At 41.3% G+C, this 23323-nt stretch overlaps 1 protein-coding gene across 1 annotated transcript in view; it reads right to left on the bottom strand.

Moving 5' to 3' along the window:
- SLC9A4 (solute carrier family 9 member A4) overlaps positions 1-15167 on the bottom strand; it is a 60128-nt gene extending 44961 nt beyond the window's left edge. The window contains exons 1-2 of the mRNA XM_010356561.2: positions 14383-15167; positions 8957-9420 (exon numbers count right to left, since the gene is read on the bottom strand). Of these exons, the coding sequence (XP_010354863.1) occupies positions 8957-9420; positions 14383-14638 (720 nt within the window). The 5' untranslated portion in view covers positions 14639-15167. The remainder of the gene's footprint in view (positions 1-8956; positions 9421-14382) is intronic.
- Positions 15168-23323: the final 8156 nt, after the last annotated feature.

The following is a 23323-nucleotide window of genomic DNA, read 5'->3' as shown; positions in this document are numbered from 1 at the left end:
TCAGCACCTCCCAAACGGCCAACTCATGGGGCTTTTCACATGACAGCGGGCATGTTTTTTTCCTACTGCAGCCCAACACACCCACAGACCCTTAAGGATGCGTGAACGGGTATTGTTGGGGGTGGGACAGCTGTTGAAAACCACGGGACTAGGAAAGTCCCCAGGCTGTGCTTGAAGCCCTAAGCTTTTCTCTCAAGTCAGGAATTTCTGTTAATGTATTATGCAACCTCCTAGGAATTATCTGTGGCTAGAAAGAGTTCTAACAAAACACAAAACAAGCAGGTCCATGGTTAAAAGGAATGATTTACAAACGAAAAGAAATAAGTCATGTGTTCATAGCTGTGGCTCCTCAAAGGCAGGGGATGAGGCTTGTTTGCTTTTGCATCCCGGGCACTCAGCAAGGCTGGAGAGAGAGAACTTCTCCTATACGCTTTTCTGTGCTCTTTCTAATTACTCCCTAAAAATCTCAAGAGACATTGCTTTCCTCCCTGTTTCTCCTCTAAATCCATTTCCATAGCTGCTCAACCCCACCTCCTGACAGAGAAAAGACAACTCGATAACCAGAGAGGATTTGTTCTTTTTTCCTGTGCTGTGACCTAAAGTGAGTTCTAATCACTCCTCGGTAGCTCACAGTGTAGTCTAGTTGAAAGCCAATTTGTACAATTCAAACTTCAACCATTCTGTTTATTTAGCCAGAAGAAAACGAACCAAACAAGTGTTTGATTAATCAAATAGGAGGTGTTGCAATGAAATAATAAAGTGCCCCTCCAGCCCTGTGGTGGTGCTGTAACATGCCTCCCAAAGATTATCCCACACCCTTCAGGCTGCTCCTTAAAGGGCGAGGCTGCGGCTTGGACGCCCGAAGTGCAGGAAGTAAAGGGGTTGCCTGTTGTGGAAGGTTTGGAGTCAGATTTGGTGAACCTCCACCCCCTGCAACACTCTCCTTCATTTACTGGGATCTGCACTGATCTACTGATCCGTTCCTCACTTCTCCCAGCTCCTCCTGTCTCCCCAGCCCAATCCAAGGTCTTTATCACAAGCTAAGGTGGTTGCTGCATCTCTCTCTCTCTCTCTCTCTCTCTCCCCCCCCCCCCCCTCGGTCTGTCTTTCTCTCTCTCTCTCTCGGTCTGTCTTTCTCCCTCTGCCTGTCTCACACACACACACACACACACACACACACACACACACACACACACCCCAGCTGTGGGCTGAGAAGTTCACCGTGAAAACTCCAAATATTTTGACTGAAAGCTCATGTCTGAAGGCAAATGCCTGAATCCTTTGGGACCCATGTCTGGGCTGGGTGGGCACCAGACTCCTGCCCTCCCCAACAGAAGGTCAGAAGCAGCCCCAGGGGAGAGCCTCACAGCTAAGGCACTTGCTGAGACTTTGCAGGGCTGTGGAGTTCACTCCCCAGGCACCCGAAGCCAACCAATCAGGCTGCATGGCCCTTTCTGCCTGAAGTTTAGGTATAATCTCCGTTTCTATGCCTGACAGACACCCAGCAGATGGTCGCCTTTACGTGGACCCATCTCTGGCACACAGGAAGGGCAAGGGGACATTTGTGTATCACCTGCCCTGCGCCAGGCCTCCAGAGTCTCATTTCACAGCCTCCTCAGTCACCCTTTGAAGTCAGATAAATCATTCCCATCTTACATATGTGGAAACTGAGGCACAAAAGGATTGCATCTCTTGCTCAAGATCAGGCAACTTTGTAGGCCCATGTGCCCCATATACAGTGTGCTCCCTACATTCTTGGCCAGAGGAAAGTGTCTCCTAGTAAAGCTATCTCCTCTCGGCTCCCATCCTTGGAATCAGAATAAAATGAAAGGAAATATAAAGAGGACAAGGAAAAGATGCCTACTCTCCCCTCAAGATTCTGCTCAAGTGTACATATAACTCTTCTCTAGGAAAAGCTGAGACTGCAAAGTTCAGATGGACAGACACGACGATGTGGCATCTTTAGGGTGTCAGGAGAGCTCTGTGGCTCAGACGTACTCATGCAGGTGGGCTTGCATAAATAACACCAAATGCGGGGGACTGACTCTGTGCCAGGTGTTATTTTAAATGCTTTACGTGTATCAATTCATTTTAACCCTCCCTCAACCCTATCTCCATATTACAGAAAGGAAACTGAGGCCCAGAGAGGGTAAGTTATTCACCTGATGTCACTCAGCTTGCAAGGAGTGGAGGCAGGACCTGCAATGAAGCATATGGCTTCCCATTCATGCTCTTAGCTATGCTTTACTGCTTCTTGAATAGTAAGTAATAGAGTAAGGACCCCTTTTGAGGCACGAAAATATAAGGCAGAAAGAATCATGAAGGAAAATTTGCTCTCAAATGAATAGGCTGGATACGTGGTTCACCCTCATGTGCCCTGTGTCCAGGACAGTGGGGTGCAGGACACGTGCATGACAAGGTGTGGGTAAGGAGAGACAGGACCCTGGGACTTTTCCATCTGCCCATGCCTGCCCCTAATTTTATCCCACCTTTAGCATTTAGGCTCAGGAAGCAACTCTGAAGTTTGGCTGTGACAGTTAATTTGAGGAAAATCACCCCAGTTTGCTCCCTCTTGGGGGCTTGAGGAAAGGGAGCTTCAGTCACTGGAAACAGAGACCTGGGCAGCAGGCCAGCCCCAGGGCCAACGCGGCCCCTGCACTCCTCTCCTAGTCCTCACTTCTTGCTGCCTCATTCATTATTCACTCTTCCTGCAGCATCCATTCTTTCACTAGTGCCCTTGACTTAGCGCCCTCTGCAATGCTCCATTCTAGATGCCGAGTCCTGTGATTGCAGGAGGGAACACCATGGAGAGAAATCGAGAGAGCCAACAGACAACAAGTCAGCAAAGTTATGTTGCTGCAGGGACAGACAGATGAGAAGAGAAGAGGGCAAAGGAATTCTGGCATGAGGGATCAGATATAGGATCTAAGATATAGGATCTAAGCTAGCAGCAAGAATCCATAATAAATAGAGGGAAAATTGCAAACTGAATGAAAGGTCAGTGTGGTCTCTGATAGAAGCTCTTGCCACTGATAGCCTCAGCCAAAGGGAATTGCCGGCTGGGCAAAGCAGTGAGTATGACTTTTCACTCTGTCTCTGGGATACTGAGCTTCATAGAATAAACTCTAGTCAATGAATAGATAAATGACTTCTATGAGAATCTGTGTCTTTATAACTAAAATAACAGTGAAGAAACTTAGGCACACGGTGATCTGCTAAGTCACTCAAGAGGCCTGAAGGACCGAGAAGGGCCAGTACAGAGATGTGGACCTAGACAGCCTGGGTCCAGGGGGTCTCTGTCCTTAACCACTACGTACTATCATTAAGGCGCCGTGAGGCTTAAATAAGGAATACGGCATGAAGCACCCATCAAGGTGACTGGCCCAGTGCTCAGAACATTTAGCTCCGCTTCCCCTCCCACTATCCTCCTGGAGAATGGCATCCAGAGCCAGTAAAGTGTCACCAGAGGAAGAAGAAAGAGTAAGAGGGGAGAGAGGGATGGGGAAAAGGGGAAGTACCAGGTGGCAGTCAAGAGCAGAGACACCCTGGAGCCAGGCTGTTGGGTTCCAGCCTCAGCCCTGGTGCATCTGGGTCTTTGACCTCTCTGATGCAGTAGAGGAGACAAGGAGCTGGGGGGAGCTGGGGATGATAGAAAGCTTGGTGGCCTCACTTTGTTGCTTATCCAGTAAGTTGATCCAAGTAAACCAGGGCAGAATATAAATCTAAGAACAATCCGCCCTGCCACCTGTGAGGTGGTGCCATATTTAAAATCAGCTGCTTGTTCAGAATGAGCCGAACACTAAACAGTGTCTGGGAGCTGCTTCAATACAAAGTCATGGCCAGCATTCATTGAGTGTTTACTCCAGACTGGGCATTCACTCTGCTAAGAGTGGAGTACAAATTTTCCAGTGATCCTATGAGCTGAAGAATGTCATTATCCCAATTTTACAGCAAGAGGAGGGACAATAGGATCAGAATGTTGCCTCAAGCCACACTGTTGTGCAGAAAGAACACTGGCTTCACTCACTGGACTTGAGCCCAGTCTCCTCATCGGTAGCACGTAGGTTATCTCTTGTCCCTCCCAGTTCCATGAGTGGAAAATTCAAAAGGTAAGGACAAAAGGAAAAGTTTGGGATGAGGCAGAGCTGTGCACACCTGTGTCTGCTCTGCCATTGTTCAGGCGGTGTGTCTTTGTGCAGTTCATTTTAAACTCCTTTGCTTTATTCTCTTCATTCATGAAGTAAGGGCACTTGGTCACGCCTCTTAGTAAAAGCAAAGGATTTAACAAAACACTAATAAATGCAAAAGTGACATAGTAGCCGCACCTGTCTTCCTGCTGTGATTTTGGCCATGAGATTTTAACTAGGGATATTGTTTATGCAATTTTAGAAACATTATTTTCTTAAAAATAAAAAATTGTAAATATCCAAGCTGTACACCATATTAATATATATATATTAATATGTTTATATATAATATATGTTCATATATGTGTGTGTGTATATATATATGCTGTACATGATGAGATAGTTACTAAGGTCAAGCTAATTCTTGTATCCATCTCCTCACATTGTAACCATTTGGGTACAGTGGAGGGTGAGGACACTAAAGCTATCTGGGTTTTGTCTCCCTCCTTTTGCCCCATCATTAAGCGTGTGTGTGTTCTGGTGATTAGTGTCATAACCTAAAATATTCAGCAAGATGGAGAAATAAGTGGGGCAAGAGATCTGGAGAATCAGATTCATCAATATTTCGGCTGTTGGAAGGCAGCTCTTTCATGGATGAAGATTTGCAGCGTTGTTGCATGTAACCCACAATCATAGGCCACCTTCTGGATGACTCAGCCTCCTTGCCTGAAAAGGCATGCTTGGGACTGCTGCCCCCAAGAAGGCTCCTTCCTCAATGAAAGGGTGAGGTCAAGGCCCTTAGCTCAAAATACAACTGGACGGCAGCAAGTACCCGTTCCTTTTCAGCTGCGCTCTAAATATGGCCCTGGGGCTTCTCTGGTTTCACTTAGGGACCCAGCAGTGCCAGTGCACACTTAATACTCACTGTGCTGTGGGCGACCACAGAGTGGCCCAAGATTGACGTGTGGACAATCCCACGGAGCCAACGCAATAGCAGCTCTGCCCAGCAGAGGTCACAACAGTGTCCTCAGCAGATACTCCGGTGGCTTGAAAATTATAATTTTATCCTGAAATGATTGTTCTTAAAAATGTCTCCCCCAAAGCAATTAAGCTTTGGGGAAGTCAAACAAATGTTGCTAACAAAGAAACCCCAACCAGAAACCAAGCCGGGGTTGGCTCTCCATGTGAAATCTAGAGACAACTCAAGAGGAAGTCAGATTCTCAAGCTCGAGGCAGGAATCAAATGCTTTCCTTGGTAATTGATAAAGACTCTTCCTTGGCAAGAACTTTTGTAGATTATATCAGAGTTTTTGATGAATAAAGAATGTGCTGTGAAAATTAAAGAGATGGCGTTTATCCAGTAGTATCTTGACTTCTGTAATAATTCATGAAGGAGAGGTTGAATAATTGCCTCAGAATGGACTTCCAAGGGGTGGCCGTGTTCTTGTCACAGATTTACACCCTCCAGGACATTGTCAGTAGTGTGGGTGAGAGTATAACCCCCACAAAGCTTGGATCTGAGTGAAATAAGGTTATCTCTGGGAGATGAACTAGGAAATGGACACATCATGGATCAGAGGGGCTACATTAAGAGATGGAATGGATTCCCAGACAAGGACATTTACTCATTTGTAACACAACTGAAAGTATGACCGTATTTATAGAAGGAGTGGGTTGGGGAAAGGGGATCTCAGAGACTAATTCAGTGTGGTCTGGAGAGATGGATGTGGTCCTTGTTCTAGGCATACCATCATTTTATAGCAACATATATCAGCTTCTCTCAACCTAAAGGCAATAAATCCATAGTTCTAAAACTTCAGCCGTCATCTGAGGTTTTAATAACACAGGTTTCTAGGCTCAACTCCCAGACAGTCTGGGTCAGAGGGTGTGAAGTGGGACTGGACATCTGAAGACTCATCCGTCCTACCAGTGTGATGTTGAGATATATGGCCTGAGGACCAGACTCTGAAAAATGAAATCTCTGAATCGCATGGCAGTCTGGAGCCCAGGTTCCCCTGGCAGCTTCCTGACAATGTGGCTTTTTGTGAAGCTTGCCCACAAGGGTAGAATACACCAGGCTGATGATTCTAGTGCCTTGCCTCAGCCATTAGGGATTCTCATTATGAAAACATGATTTGACATCTGGCTTCAGGTATGGGCCTCCTTTGCTTTGGAAATCCGTGGGTATAGCTCAGATTATTTCTCAAAGGGGACTTTTCTCTCTGTACTATTTTTGCATAAAGTTTTTACAAAAAAGATCTTGCTTGCCAGGTGAATTAGTAAATTGTAAATGGGGAAAAAAAATTAAAAACAGAATGTATGCATGTCTTTTGGTTAGACACAATCTCTGGAAGCAAAATATGAAACCCAGGATCAAAAAAGGGTGCATTAGTAGGTTTCACTATATAAAAGTTTAAAACTTCTATACTGGTAAAAGATACTATAATCTAAAAAGTGTAAATGATAGAATGGAAGAAAATATTTGGTCTTTATGGGACATTCAAAAGTTTAAAGGTAAGATAATTTAATGAATTCCTATAAATCTTTTTTTAAGCAAGTGGTCCCAAAGAAAAATGGGCAAGATGCAACATTTGCATATAAAAATTGGGATATGACATACTTTTACTAAAAAAAAGTATTCATTGTTTATCTGAAATTTAAATTTAACTTGGTGTCCTGTATTTTTATAAGTTTGCCAACCCTGAAAGGACATGAGCTTTCAATGTACAGCATGTGACAAAGTCATGATTTGCAGTTGCTGAAAATTTGCTTAATATTATCATGGAAATTAAAACAAACATGAGAAATGCTTTTTGCTCATGACATTAGAAAACATTAAGGAAACAATGTCCCTTGTCAAAGATATAAGAAAATATGGATGCAATACACTGTCTAAGGAAGTATAAACTGATAAAGGCTTTCTGGAAAAACTTGACAGCTGTGGTCTAGGGCCTGAAATTAAGGTTTGATATTATGTACTGCCTCAATATTTGGCAAAACTGTGAAAACCTCAGCTGGTCTATCTACAAGTTTCCCTCCTCACTCCAATCTCTGGATAAGGTGCCCCAGCCAAACCACCCTCCTTATCAAGGGTACCAGGCACAGCTCCTGCTTTTTCCTCAGGTTTCAGGTCCCTGCCAACCTGCAAAATTATTCCAACAACTCAATCACCTCCTCCTCTGAGAACCAGGGAGCACCTCACCCTCTTGTTACTACAAAACCTGCCTCCCACAGCTCCTGGTTGTTCATTCTGTTCCCAAGTGCAGCCTCTGTGTGGCCCTGCGGGGCATGTGGCATCCTCCTCCCCTTGGCGGTGAGTATAGGTGACTGATAAACTGCTGTCAGTCTCATCTGCCCAATGTTGGGTGTCATGTGTTTGGCAATCTATAACCTTAGAGTGAGAATCTCTCATTTACCAAAGAGGCAGATAGGAGCTGATTAAAACAGCAGCACATTTTAAATTGTTAAATATACATACTGTTTAAGCTGGAAATTTCACTTCTAAGAAAATATCATATAAAAATACAAATGCAAAGAGAGAGGCATGCAGAAAAAATAATATTCAATATGCATTTCAACATTGCTTGTAAGAATGAAACTTTGGAAACAACCTGAATGACCCATTCATCAGAAAACTGTTAGATAAGTTACGGTAACTTAATCTATGAAATACTATGCAATAGCTGAAAAGACATAGAAAAAGGGCCAGACACGGTTGCGGTGAGCCAAGATTGCATCATCGCACTCCAGCCTGGGCAACAAGAGTGAAACTCCGTCTCAAACAAAAGAAAAAAAAACAAGACATGGAAAGACTTGTTATATCTAAGCAATACATAAAATCCACCCACTTTATATTAAAGAATACAGATCACATACACATAAATGATAAAAGATTTGCAAAAATGTTATATATGCACGTAACAAAGACAGGAGGGAAAAGGCCTTGATAAAAGTAGTTGCCTCTTGCATACAGGAGGAGGTGAGGGCAAGCAGAAGCTTTTGTGTTTCATGCTATATAGTTTTGTACTGTTTCTTATAGTGAAAATGTATTCTAGTATCACGTGCTGTGATAGAAATTTAAAAATAAGAAATGTATATAAAAGTATGTATAAAAGTCTTCTTGTCTAACAACTGCTGCAGGTTTGTAGTAATTAATGAAATTGAGCAACGGGACTGGCTACTTCTGAATATTCCAGCACCCCCAGCCTGCAGACATCCCGAGCCTTAATGCTAGGTGTTGCTCAAGCCTGTACGTCCTTCTCAGTTTCCCACCAGAAAGACTCATAAACAAAAACGCCTCATTCACGTTTTTCCATACAAGTCCTGCAACTGAGTGATACAAAAACTAACACATTTTCACGAATCTGTCGTCATCTCTTCCCTGACCCTTATCTCTAATGCGGTATGTTAAAAAACAAAACAAAAACGCATATAAAGGGAATGAGAGTGAGGTCTGATGGTGGACAGAAAATAAAAACATCAGCTTCTGCTTTAGCTGCCGTGAAACCCCAAAAGGGCCATTAGCGACAGTTTCTGTTTGCTAAGTGAAAAACTACATTTAACTCAAGAATGACACGTTCTTTCTCCTTTCCCACTCTTTAAAGAAACTGGCTGGCTTGTGAATGACAAGCAATGTGAGTGAGCCGTTATGTAGGCAGTGCAGATCCTAAGGAAATTCACCAGAACTCGGACCACACCGCGTGGGCAGAAGCTCATCCCTGTCCTGCAGCGCTGAGCCACGCTGGAGCCCTCTCCATAGCCTCCGGTCCTCAGCCCCACCCCAAACCCTCATCTTCCCCGGAAGCGGGGGCGGGCACATGACATCTCACCACAGTAATGCCGTCATTGAGCAGGGCCTCCCCAAAGATCATCATGTAGAGCTGCTCGTTCACACGCGCCTCCTCAAACACAGCCAGCACGGCCACGGGGTCCACGGCGGAGATCAGGCTGCCGAACAGCAGGTTCTGCAGCAGGTTGACGTCGCCCAGGCCAAAGGCCTTCACCTGGCAGATGAAGTAGAGGGAGAGGCCAATGCCCAAGGCGTTGATCAGGGCCCCCAGTACTGCCCACCACAGGATGGAGCCGATGTTCTCAAAGAAGGGCCGGGTGGGCATGAAGTAGCCGCCCTCCAGCACGATGGGTGGCAGGAGATACAGGAAGTAGATGCTGGAGTCCATGACCGGAGGCGATTTGTGGTCGGTGCCGAAGATGATGGCGCCCACTAGCGCCCCCACCAGGATAAGGAGGCAGCTCTCTGGCATGAGGCCCGGCAGCCTGCGGTAGAGGTGGAAGCCTGCGGAAGAGCGGAGAGCACAGTTAGGTGTTTGCAAACGAAACGGTCTGGGTGTACCTGAGGTCTTTTAAAGTCAAGCAGACAGGACCGTGGGCAAACTGGCTGGCATCTCAGCCTCAGCATCCCATCTGTAGCAGGAAATGGTAGTGTCATGAGGGTCGTCAATAAGATCAGTAGGTAACACGCCCAGCTCAGTGCAGGTCACAGAATCATTCTCAGCCAGCTGCCCCTCCCCCATCCTCCTTTCTGCTTTCCCATCTTACAGGGATCTGCGAGGGTGCGTGAGGGAAAAGGAGAAACGAGGGTGAAACTTTTGCACTCATGCAAGCCCAGGTTTCAAGCTCATGCTGAATCTATTATAGTCACCGAAACCTGAGCTTCTTTCAAACTTACCTGACCTCATTCCCCTCTTCACCAAACACATAGACAAAAATTAAAAGTCCTTTATTTTGTCTCCTGTGTTTAACCAAGGACATTGCTATCTGGTCAGCCACTGAAGAGGGAAATCAGGTCGCATTCTCATGAGTGACTCTTCATCAATCAGCTCTGTATTTATTTCTTATGTCATGACTCTCATTCGCTCCCCTAAAATTATCCCCTCCTCTCCATTTCCTTGGCTGCTGCCTTTATTTAGGATCTTCCCATTTCTCATCTTAATGATTGCATTGTCTTCTTGACCTCCAATCTTACCCTTGACCCCCCAGGTCATTCCACACTCTACTGTCAGATGATTTTTCTGCACCATGGGTCTCTGATTGTCTCAATTCCCACCTAGGATTCTGAAGGCACACAAAGCATCTCCTGGATTGTAAATCAAGGGTATTAGTTGAGCCTCACTGTGCAAAGACTACAGTTAAGTACCACCAGGTGGAAGACCAGAGAGGTAGACAACTGCAATTCCCACGATTGATAAAGTTTTAGAAACAAGACATGAGCAACTAAGAAGATGACGTGTAAGTATATAATGAAGGGCATATTGAACATATCAACAAACATGGTGAGAGATCAGAGCTCAGCAGATCATCACGCGGCTCTCTCCAAGTCCGTCTCCCACACACTCTGCACTATCTTTACGTAGCCTGCATTCAGCCAGTCAAAGGCCTTGTCATTCTGCAGGCCTCTTTCTTGTCTTCTCATTCTAATGTCACTGCTTGGGTTGTCCTTTTCCTTGATCCCTTTAAGTCCTGCTCATCCTTTGAGGCTTAGCTTTCCCTAGCGTCTTCCTAAGTTCATATGTTCCTCTGAATTACTACTAATAAAGCATTTTATCTGACTCTGTCTAATAACAATAATCCCTGTCTACTATTTTTTTGTGCATGATTCATGTCTCCTACTAATGTGGAAACCCCCCAGACTCAAGCAGAATGATTTACATCGTCATATCTCCCCAATGCTTAGCACAGTATCTTGTCCACAACAGCTGGCCTATTTGCTGAAAGCAACTGTAAATATATAAATGAAGGAATAAACAGTTAAACGTTTATCAGAGAAGCTTTTTCACGAGAAGAGATTGAACAGGTTGTTGGAGAATGATGAGGATTGGGTAACAGAATGGGAGAGATTTTAGTTGGGGAAAGCATCAAGAGTGAAAGAAGAGAGGAAGAAATGGCCTAGCCAGATATCTTTGACATTCATTAAGGGGATCCACTCGGCTGGAGCAACCTTTGAACTGGGAAAAGTGTCAGAATAGAACTTGGAAGATGATTTTGAGACAAATAATGGAAAACCTTGAATTCAAACCTAAGGAAGGCGGTGGACTTCCAGCCATAGGCCACAGTGAGCCAGCAAATGTCTCCTTGGGAATTGTTAGATTCAGCCATCCAAAGATGATATGAGCTTCCCTGACCATGGCTTTGAACTTCTCCATTAACTATAAGTAAGCAAGTTGACACGACAGGGTGTGATTATCACCAAGGAATACCATCCCCACTTTCATTTGGCTTCAGGGTTGGGGTAAGCACCTCTTCTGGTGCACTGAACTCATCGTCTTCTAATTACTGCTTATTTCTCCATTTCCTTTTCCTCCTCTTTATTTTACTTCTTTCTTCTTCTCCTCCTATTTCTCCATTTCCTCTTCCTCCTCTTTATTTTACTTCTTTCTTCTTCTCCTCCTATTTCTCCTTCTCCTTCTTCATCTTCTCTTTGTCTAGCTCCTGCCACTCCTTCTTACTCTCTACCTCCTTCTCCTTCTTTTGACCTCCTCCTCCTACTTATCCATCTCCTCCTCCTTCTCTTTCTCCTTACCCTTTTCCTTCTCCTTCTTCTTCAGTTAGTGCTTATTTTAACCAAACTTAACTTTTTTAATATATAAAGGAGGTGGAAGAGCCCATAGCATGATTTTCTCAGGCCTTGTGGCTCCCCAGTTTGGCCTTGCTTCCAGGAATCCAGTTTCCTGAAATGGATCCAACATTCACCTGCTTTAAGCCAAGTTGCTCTCTACACAGTTGTAGCAGGAAGAGGCCACACGTCCATAAGTAGGGCCCTGTAAAGAGATATGCTACATGCCTTTCACATTTTAAAACTTCTCCCTTTCGTGATGGACAATAGAGTCAATCACTTAAAATTCACAGTTTTAGTCCTTAGAGCTTAAATGGACACAAACACAAAATCTGTCTGAAAGTCAAAGAAGGCCCTAAAATTCTGTTCTTCCCAAAGATTCAAGGAACATTCGTCTATGACGTTCTAAGACGTGGAACTGAAGTAGAAGATAAACCACAAAGTCTGAGGTGGCTTTGTATTATCTTCGTTCTACATTATCTTTGTTTTATAAGTGCATAGTTTGGTGTTTTAAAAAGGATTGGGGGAGAGTTTTGATGTTTTTCTGTCAGAGTATCTACGGGCAGTAAGTACTAAGTTAAACTATCTTCCCCATTAGACAAAGTCCCTTGAGGTCAGGGACCATGGTCATTTCCACATATTTCATGGGTGCTCAGAAAATATATCTTGGTAGAATAAGGAATAAAAGAATGAATCATAATAATGATTATTTATTTTATTCTGATTCATGTTTAATAATATAATATTTAAAAACCCATATGAATTTCTTAAGTGTTAAAATTATAAATCATCATCATAATTATTATTTTGGTCCTAGAAAATAAGTCCTTATACATAAAACTACCAGCCCAGTACTTGGCACATAGTATATATTCAATAAATATGGCCTTTTTATCTCCTCAGTCCTCATGTCCATATGGAATACAAAAATAATCTAAATTCTTGAAGACTGGTAAATATGAAATTGTACTTGAATAAGTGTGTTCTGATATCCTACTCTTTTTTCTAAAGTATGTGAAATTACATCATGAAAATCAAGAACATTTAAACCAACAGTTCTATGAATAATCGCATTTTCGCAGTGCTCTTCACTCCTAGACAGAACGAATATGGATGTATACCATGCCTCTACAAAACAAGCTAGGTTTTACACAAATATAAAACCAAGACAAAATGCACCCTTTCTGCATTTATGTGTTTATTGATAGAGCAACTAGCTAGCCAGTGACAGGACGACTAGCTAGTTGCTAGTCGTTCCTGGTACTCAGATCGACTTGAGCCATTTCTGTGAAGAGGAAGACAGGTTGTGGAGTGGGAGCAGGAAACACAGAATCTCCAGCATATTGTTTTAAAAGGAAAACTCAAGTGCCAAGTAAGATCACCTTGAACACAATCAGTGTCCATATGATTTCACGAAAGATGTTAGACTGCTCTGAACTGAGAATGTTATCCATTTAGAAAGTCATTTTTACTTAAATACCTCTTAAAAATATAGTGAGACCCTTTGTGTAACTTAATTACTAAGCAAATTGCACAAGACTTCTTCAAACTAACAAGTCCTATTTAATCTTCACACTTTACTCGCTCAAAATGAATAACAACTATAAAGGAGAGTCTAAAGGGGACACCTATACCAGTGTCCCCAACACCCATGGAGAGACAGCTAGGTGAATAGCCAGAGCCCACAGAAGGTCACTGCCAGATCTCAAAGCTCAACCCACATTTCACATCCATCCTAAAGAAAATATACACATATACATAAATGAGAATTAAAATGCTTCATTGATTCTATCTCAATAAGGCAATCTACATACTCAAATAACATAAAGTTTATAGCTGAGGCAAAGGAGATATTGTGCTTAGCATTTGAGATAATTATATTAATTTTACACTTTAGAATAAGTTGGTTTTAAAGAGACAAGGGGGTGCAGTTAGGGATTAAATAGTCACAGAGAATAACCACCTCTTTGGTTTTTGACACAAAGATCCCTTGATTGGAATTTAATCTATTAACTTGGATTCACTTTATTTCACAAAGGAAGCTAGAGGTCCCTCACTGGCCCCGCTTGGCTTAGGTGTAAACTGATATTTTGCTGACAGATATAATCTTATATGCCCCGACATCCCATCACTGAGTGATACTAGTTGCCTATGGCTTTTTTTTTTTTTTTTTTTTTTTTTTTTTTTTTTTTTTTTTTTTGCTTTCTGTCAATTTGCAAGAAGCACATGCTACTTTTAAAGAATAAACAATGGGGTCATTGATGAAGCCCACAATTACACAGCCAAGAACATTTTACAGAGGAAACATTATGTGGTGCCTGAAATTTGAAATTTCCACCTTGCATCATGCCCAGGTCTACGTGCTTTATTCTCTATATTTTTAAAGCATACAATTTGAGAGTTTTGCGTGTCAACAATGTCACATGGTTGTCACCCTGAAATGAGAAGAAACCAACACAGCCCAGTACACAGAAGTATGCTCTCAAATTTCAAAGCACAATCTCAAAGTATTAAACAGCTTAGTAAAATGCAGTTATGACTTTCCCTTGACTGAAGGGAAGAGAATTTTTAATGTAATAGCAGTAACAGTTAAAATCCTCTTAGCCCGTTATCTATAAGGCATTTTCACATTCACTATCTTATGCAAAAAAGAAAACTCACCAAACCAGGTGTTTAAGGACTTACCTATTTTTGCAAGGGATGCTAGAAGTATCCAGAGAGTGACCTCATAAGGAATTTGCACATAGTCATAATCCAGCTCAAAAACAGATATCCTTTCATCTGGCTCTGAGCTGGCAGCAGCAAACCAAGCGTTAGGTGCATATTGAGCAGTGGAATTTGCAGATTCATTCAAATCAGAAGATGCTTCAGAACACTCAAGAGCCACTAGCAGTAGCAAACAATTCCAAGGACTGAAAGTCACGAACATCTGCAGAGCCATTCTTGTGGGCTTCTCCTACCTACGTCCCTGGGTGGATGTGTGCCACACATCTGAAGTCGGGGAGGCTTCTAGAGAGTGACTGCATCCACCTGGGTCAAAAGTAATATAGGTACAGTCTTTGGTTCCTCCCAAGAAGATTCCGAGTGTGTTATTGAGCTCTGCATGTAGACGCTTTCTAATCTTCTTTAAATCGTTTGTGTTCAGGCAACTCAGCTTCCAACTCAAACGCAGTTATTCAACAGACTTGTTGAAGTCCATGGAGTTACCTGGAGGACCTCCATCCAATCATGGCTTGAGCAATTTATGAAAGAAATAAAAATCTCTTCACTTAAAGGCATTTCCTCATTTCACTGCATACTGGCTTTGTCTTGTGGGTGAAAATTTCAAAGGATACTGTAGTGGTCATTCCACGGATCATTGGAGTCCTTCTAATGAGGAAAGGAAACCTTCCTTCTCTATCAGATCCCAAGAAGGAGCTATCTGATCTGCACCTGTTCCTTCTCTCCTCCCCCTGTCCTTTGTTTTGAATGGCCAAGGCTGCAGGTAGCTCTTGAACTACACTTAATTATTTGCTCTGATTTGACTTTTGTAATGAAATCCTTTCTCTGCGTGTTCTCGGGAGGTCACACTGCTGACACCTAGTGGGCATCTGCAATACAACACCCTTCACACGTTCAGTGATGATCCTTAAGGTGACCATGAAAGTATCTAAACCAGGACACTTTGGGGAATTAATAATAATAATGATAATTATGCAAAGCTATAGGCACAAACCAGAACTGTCTGGCAAACTGTCTTATATTGTCTCTATACATGAGGAAGGAGGAGGATAAGAAGGAGGTGGTAACAACAAGGATGGTAGCAAACACTGAAACTTTTGCGTGTTACCAGACTCCATGAGCAGTCATTCATAGAAGGAATGAAGTTCCAGATCTCTATGAACTTTACACTATGATTTAAAAAAAAAAAAAAACAGGAAGCCAAAGAACAAGTTCCATAAATACACCTAAATACCTGGATTTGTAAAACTCCATGGCACATCCAGATTTTCCATTTAAAAAGCATTTGTTGTTGTTGAAAAGAAGCAGAATCATAGAGTGTTGATGAAAGAATTTTGAGATAATTTTTATGAGCCTACTTCTCACTCTTCTACTTGTGGCCATGTGACCTTGAAGTTAATTACCTTTTAGAAATTCTTTATCTGAAATGGGGAGGAAAATATCTGTCTCATTGAGTAGCTGGAACATTAAATGAGATAAAGCAAGTAAAGAATTTGGCATATCATTGGCACTTAAATGTTAGTTTTTATTTTAAATTACATTTCTTATTCTTTTAGGATAACACACAACACTTTTGCAACAATTACTGATACTCAGTGAAAAATGAGAATAATACATCATCCATATACTACCTCAACATCTCTTTTACATGTGTTTTGTTTTTTTCTTAGTTCATATTAGTGAGTGCAGGGAATTTCCCCCCACCCAACACACACACATACACACACACACACACACACTCAGCAAACATCACTGGGAAACTGAGAAAGGAATGGTTGAGAAGGGCTAACACCTAGATGCAAATTCATAGTGAGGCAATAGAATTAAAAGTTCACATATGAATATTTTTTCCTTTTCCTTCAGTTTGACTCCAAAATAGATTAGATTCAGTCACTGCAATGAGACTGTCAGGTGGACTACAAGAAGGGTACCCATATGGAGTCAATAATTTTTTCTCAAAGAATATATGAATATCCTTTCATAGAAAGCTGCTTTATAATAGGTGTTTTATTTTTATTTGCATTTTATTGTTCTTTTTTTTTTTTTCTAAAAAGAAATGAGCAAGTCTCGCATAGTGCCTTGTGGAAAAACCAAAACTAAGAATCAAAAGCCTTATTTACTCAGATATTAATTATCTTATTGGCTTTGGAAAATTACCTGTTTGAGCCTTAGTTTTCTCATCTATAAAATAGAGATGCTGTCCATACCTCGTAACCATTTCCTGCTCTAAAATTCCAAATTTTGTGAGTATATGGCAACCCGTTTAGCCTTATGATCACCTGATGGCTGATAGTCCAGTCCCTCTCAGAGTAAGAAGGTCAATCTTGGGAGGATGGTAGGAGAACAACTTGAACTGTGCAACAGTCTACTAACTTGTAGTCCAGGTTAAGGGGTAGCAGCCCACTTCATCAACCATTGGCATCACTTCCACTCATGCAGTACTTTCATACAGATGTCTGAACATTCTTTCTAAAATGCTTTCTTAATATAAGTTCCCCAGAAAGTGTATGTAAGACAAAGCTTCCATGAGAGGTGCAAACCAAGGGCAGCAAAAGTGAGGGGAAAGGGGGAAGAAGGGGGAAGCTGTTCCAGAATGACAGCATGAAAAGCACCATAGACTCTCTTCCTAGTGAAACAACTATAACTGGTGAGATCATTAAAAATCAAAAACAACCACATAGTCTCTGGAAATTGTCCTAAGAACAGACGGAAATTGAAACAAATCTTCTGAATATTAGAAAGATCTGAAGTCATGGCCTGTTTTCTCTACCCACCCCTCAACTCAATGTGAGAAAAACTCTATTCTGGATGAACATAGCCAAGAGAATGGGGCTGCCTCTCATCCCAGATCCCAGTTTAGGACTACAGTTTCTACCCAGAAAAGTCAGGTTTTCAGCATATGTAACCAAACTGCCCTACTCCAATCCCAGCAATATGTTGAACAGACTCTATTGCAGGCAAGTGTAACTGAATCTACCCCAGAAACAGCAAACTAGGAATACTGGACCCTGATTAACTCTCAACTTGTTCATAAGGCTGAGTTTTCACAACAGGGGAAATAAACCAAGATGACTAGTGGCTACTGCCCCAGTCCAGCATCCCACTGACACACCAGGGTATCACTTCAAGAAAGTAGGTTACTGTCTCTGTCTCTGTCCCCATCTCCAGAGTAGTGGAACAGAGGTTCTGCCAAGGACAGGAGACAGGCTATAGAACAGAGAACTCTATAGCTAACTCCAAGTAGATTAACTTTAGTTGGAACAAAATATAGAGACGTTCAAGCCTAAGGGCACTGTCAAAAACAATGAAGATTTAGGTTGTGAGCAAGGAAGTAAAACTAGTAGCCCCATGATTGCAGTAAGTTAAAGAGTAGAACAACTGGAAGTTTAACAGAAGAACCAGAAAAAGAGATGGATGAAAAGAGCTCTCCTGAGGTTATAACATGTCTCAAAGACTGCTCTCAAAGATTACCCTGCAAAGGGGCCTGACTTTAAATGGATCATACTGTGGAGTAATTTAAGACCCAAGGCATTGTTGAATACAATAGGCCCAAGGCATTGTTGAATACAATATCAACCAGCGGTTACTGGAGGCTAACAGTTGAGGGTGATATCAATAGATACAACAGACCAGCTAGAAGCTTAACAGATCACTGAAAGAAAGTCAGAGAAGCCTGCTAAAACCATTGTTATTCTGGGAGAAGGGAGAAAGGGCTTAGGGGTATTATAACCATGCCCCAGGCTTCACTGGCTGAGGAGCAATATAAAAAGCTGCACAGGGAAATAGACTTTGCTGATATAGTCCAGCCAAGTCACTAAACAAACAGCAAACAATTAAGCAACAAAAAGCCCTGGAGTTGAGGGAGGGAGAGAAAGCAGCATCAAGAATTGCTACAAGATATCATCTAAAATACCTGGGTTTTAGGCAGAAAAAAAATTTAGTTTCAAAGATACCAGTAGGTTGAAAGTAAAAAAAAAAAGGGGGAAAAGATATATCACACAAACAGTATGCTAAGAGAGCTTGAGTGGCTTTACACTGACAAAATAGAGTTTAAAATAATAAATGTTACTAGAGCTAAAGAGAGACATTTAAGAAAAACAAAAGTGTCAATCTATCAAGAAGACATAAGAATTCAAACTTATGTATACAAAGTGGGATTTATCTCAGGAAGGCAAGGTTGGTTTAATATTTAAAAATTATTTCATGTAACATGCATATCAGTAGAATTAAGGCAAAACCACATGACCATTTCAACAGACTGAGAAAAGCATTTGACAAAATCAACAACCTTTTATTTTAAAAACATTCCACAGGTCAGGAATGGAAGGGAACTTCTTCAACGTGATAATGCACAGCCAACATCATACTTAATGGGGAAAGACTAAATACATTTCCCTGAAAGAACAGGAACAAGACAAGGAGATACACTCTTGCCGCTTCCATTCAGTATTCTACTAGAGCTGCTTTCAGTCAGGGCATTTAGACAATGAAAAGAAATAAAAGGCATTCAGATTGGAAGAAAAAAATAAAACTATTTCCATTTGTATGATCTTTTAAATAGATTATTCTAAAATATTTAAATAGAATATCCTGAATAATTGACTAAAAAATATTAGATATAATAAATGAGTTCAACAAGCTTGTAGGATATGAGATCAATATGCAAAAGCAAATTGTGTTTTATAGTGACAATGAATAAAACAAAACAGAATTAAGAAAACAATGCCATTTATAATCACATCAAAAAATACAATGTTTAGGAATAAGTTTATCAAAAAAGTGTCACACTTGTACTCTAAAAAAAATTGTTGAACGTAAAGAAGATCTAAATAAATGGAAAGATATCTCTGTTCCTACATAAGACTTAATATTGTTATGTAGTCAACTGTCTCAAAAATGAACTATCTACAAAAAACTTAAATTTACAAGAAAAAAACAAATGACCCCATCAAAAAGTGGGCCAAAGATATGAACAAACACTTCTCAAAAGAAGACATTTATGCAGCCAACAGGCATAAGAAAAATGCTCATCATCACTGGTAATTAAAGAAATGCAAACCAAAACCACAACAAGATACCATCTAATGCCAGTTAGAATGGCAATCATGAAAAAGTCAGGAAACAACAGATGCTGGAGAAGATGTGGAGAAATAGGAATGCTTTTACCCTATTGGTGGGAGTGTAAATTAGTTCAACCATCATGGAAGACAGTGTGGTGTCTCCTCAAGGATCTATAACTAGAAATACCATTTGACCCTGTAATGCCATTACTGGGTATACACCCAAAGGATTAAAAATCATTCTACTATAAAGACACATGCACACATATGTTTATTGTGGCATTATTCACAATAGCAAAGACTTGGAACCAACTCAAATGTCCATCAATAATATACTGGACAAAGAAAATGTGGCATGTATACCCCATGGAATACTATGTAGCCATATAAAAGGATGAGTTCATGTCCTTTGGAGGGACATGGATGAAGCTGGAAACCATCATTCTCAGCAAACTTTCACAAGAACAGAAAACCAAACACTGCATGTTCTCATTCATAAGTGGGAGTTGAACAATGAGAACACACGGACATAGGGAGGGGAACATCACACGAGGGCCTGTCACGGGGTTGGGAGCTAGGAGAGGGATAACAGGAGAAATACCTAATGTAGGAGACGAGTTGAAGGGTGCAGCAAACCACCATGGCACGTGTATACCTATGTAACAAGCCTGCACGTTCTGCACATGTACCCCAGAACTTGAAGTATAATAATAATAAAAAGAACTATAGATTCAACACAATCTCTACCAAAATTGTGTCTTTTTTCCTTTTTCAGAAACTAACAAGCTGGTCCTGAAATTCATAAGGAATATGCCCAACAAATCTTACTAAAAGAAGATCAAATTTGGAAAACTGATACTTCTCAAATTCAAAACTTATTACAAAACTAGAGTAATCAAAATAATGAGATGCTGGCATAAGAATAGACATACAGAACAACAGAACATGATGAATAGTCCAGAAATCCTTTTCCCTTGTGATCAATTGATTTCTGACAAGTGTGTCAGAACAATTCAATATATAAAGAATACCCTTTTCAACAAATAGCGCTGGAAAACCTGATGTCCACTTACAAAATAATGAAGATCAAATTAATACAAATTACTACAATTAATTAAATGAGTTAATATTCATAGGGTGCTTACAACAGTGTGGCACATAGGAAACACTAAGTAATAAAAAGCAGGGAAAGGATGAAACGGAAATGAGCAGGACTTGCATTCTTTCAAACGATGTGCAGAATGTGCCATCATCTATCCTGGGAATAGCAGGAAAGAAAAAGATGCCTCAGGAAGAGGGTGTGATGTTAAAATAAGACACTTGTGTTGTGCAGGTTTCTCTGACTAGAAAGAGGATGCAGACATTTAGGAAGGGTCAGGTCAATTGATAAATGGGAGCCTTATAGTTGGAGCCTCATAGTTAATTGAAACCAAATTCATCTTGATGTGTCTACATGGTAATATGATCCAAATAATAATTATCAGTTAACTTAATTTCTTGGAAAAGATCCATTCACAGGTGCATCGGAGTATCGCAGGGTGCTGGGCACTTTTCTGTTTATATTGTGATGGTGAAGGGAAAATATAAACAGTTTTCACTTGCAAGGCAGAAAGTTAAAAGAATCATCCTGGAATTTTAGGTCAGCAGCAAGCTATTGGATACCTGACAGTTTTGATCTAATTATTCAGATAACTGTATTGGTTGTAGAAACTTGACCTTCTCTGACCTGCCTTCCTGACCCCTTTTTGGTGCCAGTCCCAAGAATCCCTGTGGTTCTTGTCATCTGTTCATAGAAACGTGCTCACATATAGAGCCCAGTGGCAGGGAAGGAATGGCCAGACATCCTCTCCCCAGTGGATGCCTTATAATTTAGGTTGCCATATCCTGTCTTCCCTCATGGGACTAATTGAGGGTGGTACACATGGCAAGAGAATCTCCCATCCCCCAGGGTTTCAACTGTGCACAGCCAGAAGAGGAGCTTAGGGAACATTCTTCCCTTTTTACCCTCAGTTTTTTCTAGAGGCAACTTTTGTTTTAGAGAAACTCCAAAGGGAAAAAAAAAAAAAAAGCTGAACTGATACCATATTTTACACATGATAAATTAGAAAGTCATTTCTCTCCAAGAATAGTTTTCAACAAAATAATCAGCACACCTTTTCTTCCTTCCCATAACGTGTGGTCATAGTTGACTTCACCAGAAAGTATTTGTGTAGCACTCTGAGACTAAAGTGTCTGTTGCTTGCCCCTGAATTCTTGATACTTTGTCAGGGCTCAAATTTACATTCTTTTTTAGGAAGACAAATGAAAAAGAGTAGTGATAGAGAATTGGTCAATGCTGTCCAGAAAGATGATTTGCTTTCCAAGACCATAGCTAGCAATTAAGCTGGATGGCCTTGGATCAAGTTCTGGTATATCATACCCCTAAATTGAAAGCCTGTATCTTAAGCTGGAGAGAAGTCAAAAGCTATGACCCTGCTTTCAGGACAGGAAGTTGAGCGCTCTCTCTGCTCCCCAAAGTCAAACTTCCACTGCTCAGAGTGAAACAGAGCGGCCTGGTAAAGGTAAATCAAGTCCAGGAGACCCTCCAGTATGGAAGGAGATGGGAAATACCACAGTGTAGTGTGGGTGGATGGGGTGGGCATGAATGTAAGCTTCGTAATAAGACAGATCTTCACACCAGAGTTAATGTCAGATTCTTACAGTTCTACTATGATAGCTTCCTTAAGGGAATACAAACTTTGCAAGGGGGAAAAATTTGAAGCTATGTGAACTTGGGCACATCTTAAACCTCTTTCAGTCTCAGCTACTTTATCCACGATGATGATGATTATGATGAGGATGCCTATTCTAAAGATGTTTAAGGATTACGTGACATGACACATAACAGAAAGAAAAATGCTTAATACAGAATTCATACTAGAAAAGTATTAGATTCATTTTATTTCAAAGCGATTATAAACTCCATATAGGTAGAAGTCTAATATCCTTTAGAATCCTAAAATACTTCCTAATAAGTTACTTGTCCACAAAACATCCTAAATTTATGCGATGGTTGAAATAAGACAGCCAGGTGGTTAAAAATGAAGTGTGTCATCCTTCTCTATTTACCCACATTGTCACCAGTCACCACTGTTTAGACAATGAGTCACAGGGCTAGTTGAACCCAGTCTAAAACAGCTGAGCCAGCAATTGTATCTTCCCTAATCTTTCCTCTTTGTTCCAAGGGCTGATCCCCTCCCACTTCCACCCCACTCAACCCATCACCTATCACCACCACCACCTACGTTAGGAATGCCTGGTGGGTCTAGTTTTCCCTCTTTTATTTCTTTCCTCAACTAAATTCCTATTCCCTCAGGGGGACCATGACACTGGATTTCGAGGAACACTGATTCTCATTAAGGTAGGTGGATAACATGTTCTGATATTGGGAAGACGCTGCTTTTGTTAGCAGAAGGATTGCTGGTAGATATTCAGGCAGTTTAGATAAATGGACATGGAAAACGTAAGCCAATGAGATGTGGACAATTCCGTGGACCAGAGGAGACTGCAGTTTTCTCCTTTACTCAGTCTTCGAGTACATGCACGAATGTGGAGGAAGTCAGCTGAACTTTATTCACAATTCGTCTTTAAAGAACCAACTCGCATGCCAGTGACCACTGCCACCTCCCATTTTCTATGATTAGTCCAGGTAAATCTATTCCTCCTTCAAGGCTTCTGCCTGTTTCATAGCATCTCCAGCATCACACATCCAGGTAAGCTTGGCAACTGTATTACTTTGCTCAGGCTGTTGTAACAAATTACCACAGACTGGGTGGCTTAAACAACAAAAATTTATTTTCTCATGA

The sequence above is a fragment of the Rhinopithecus roxellana genome, chromosome 17 (assembly GCF_007565055.1).
Source record: "Rhinopithecus roxellana isolate Shanxi Qingling chromosome 17, ASM756505v1, whole genome shotgun sequence".
NCBI classification, from domain to species: domain Eukaryota; kingdom Metazoa; phylum Chordata; class Mammalia; order Primates; family Cercopithecidae; genus Rhinopithecus; species Rhinopithecus roxellana.
This window is presented reverse-complemented; position numbering and strand designations above follow the sequence as displayed.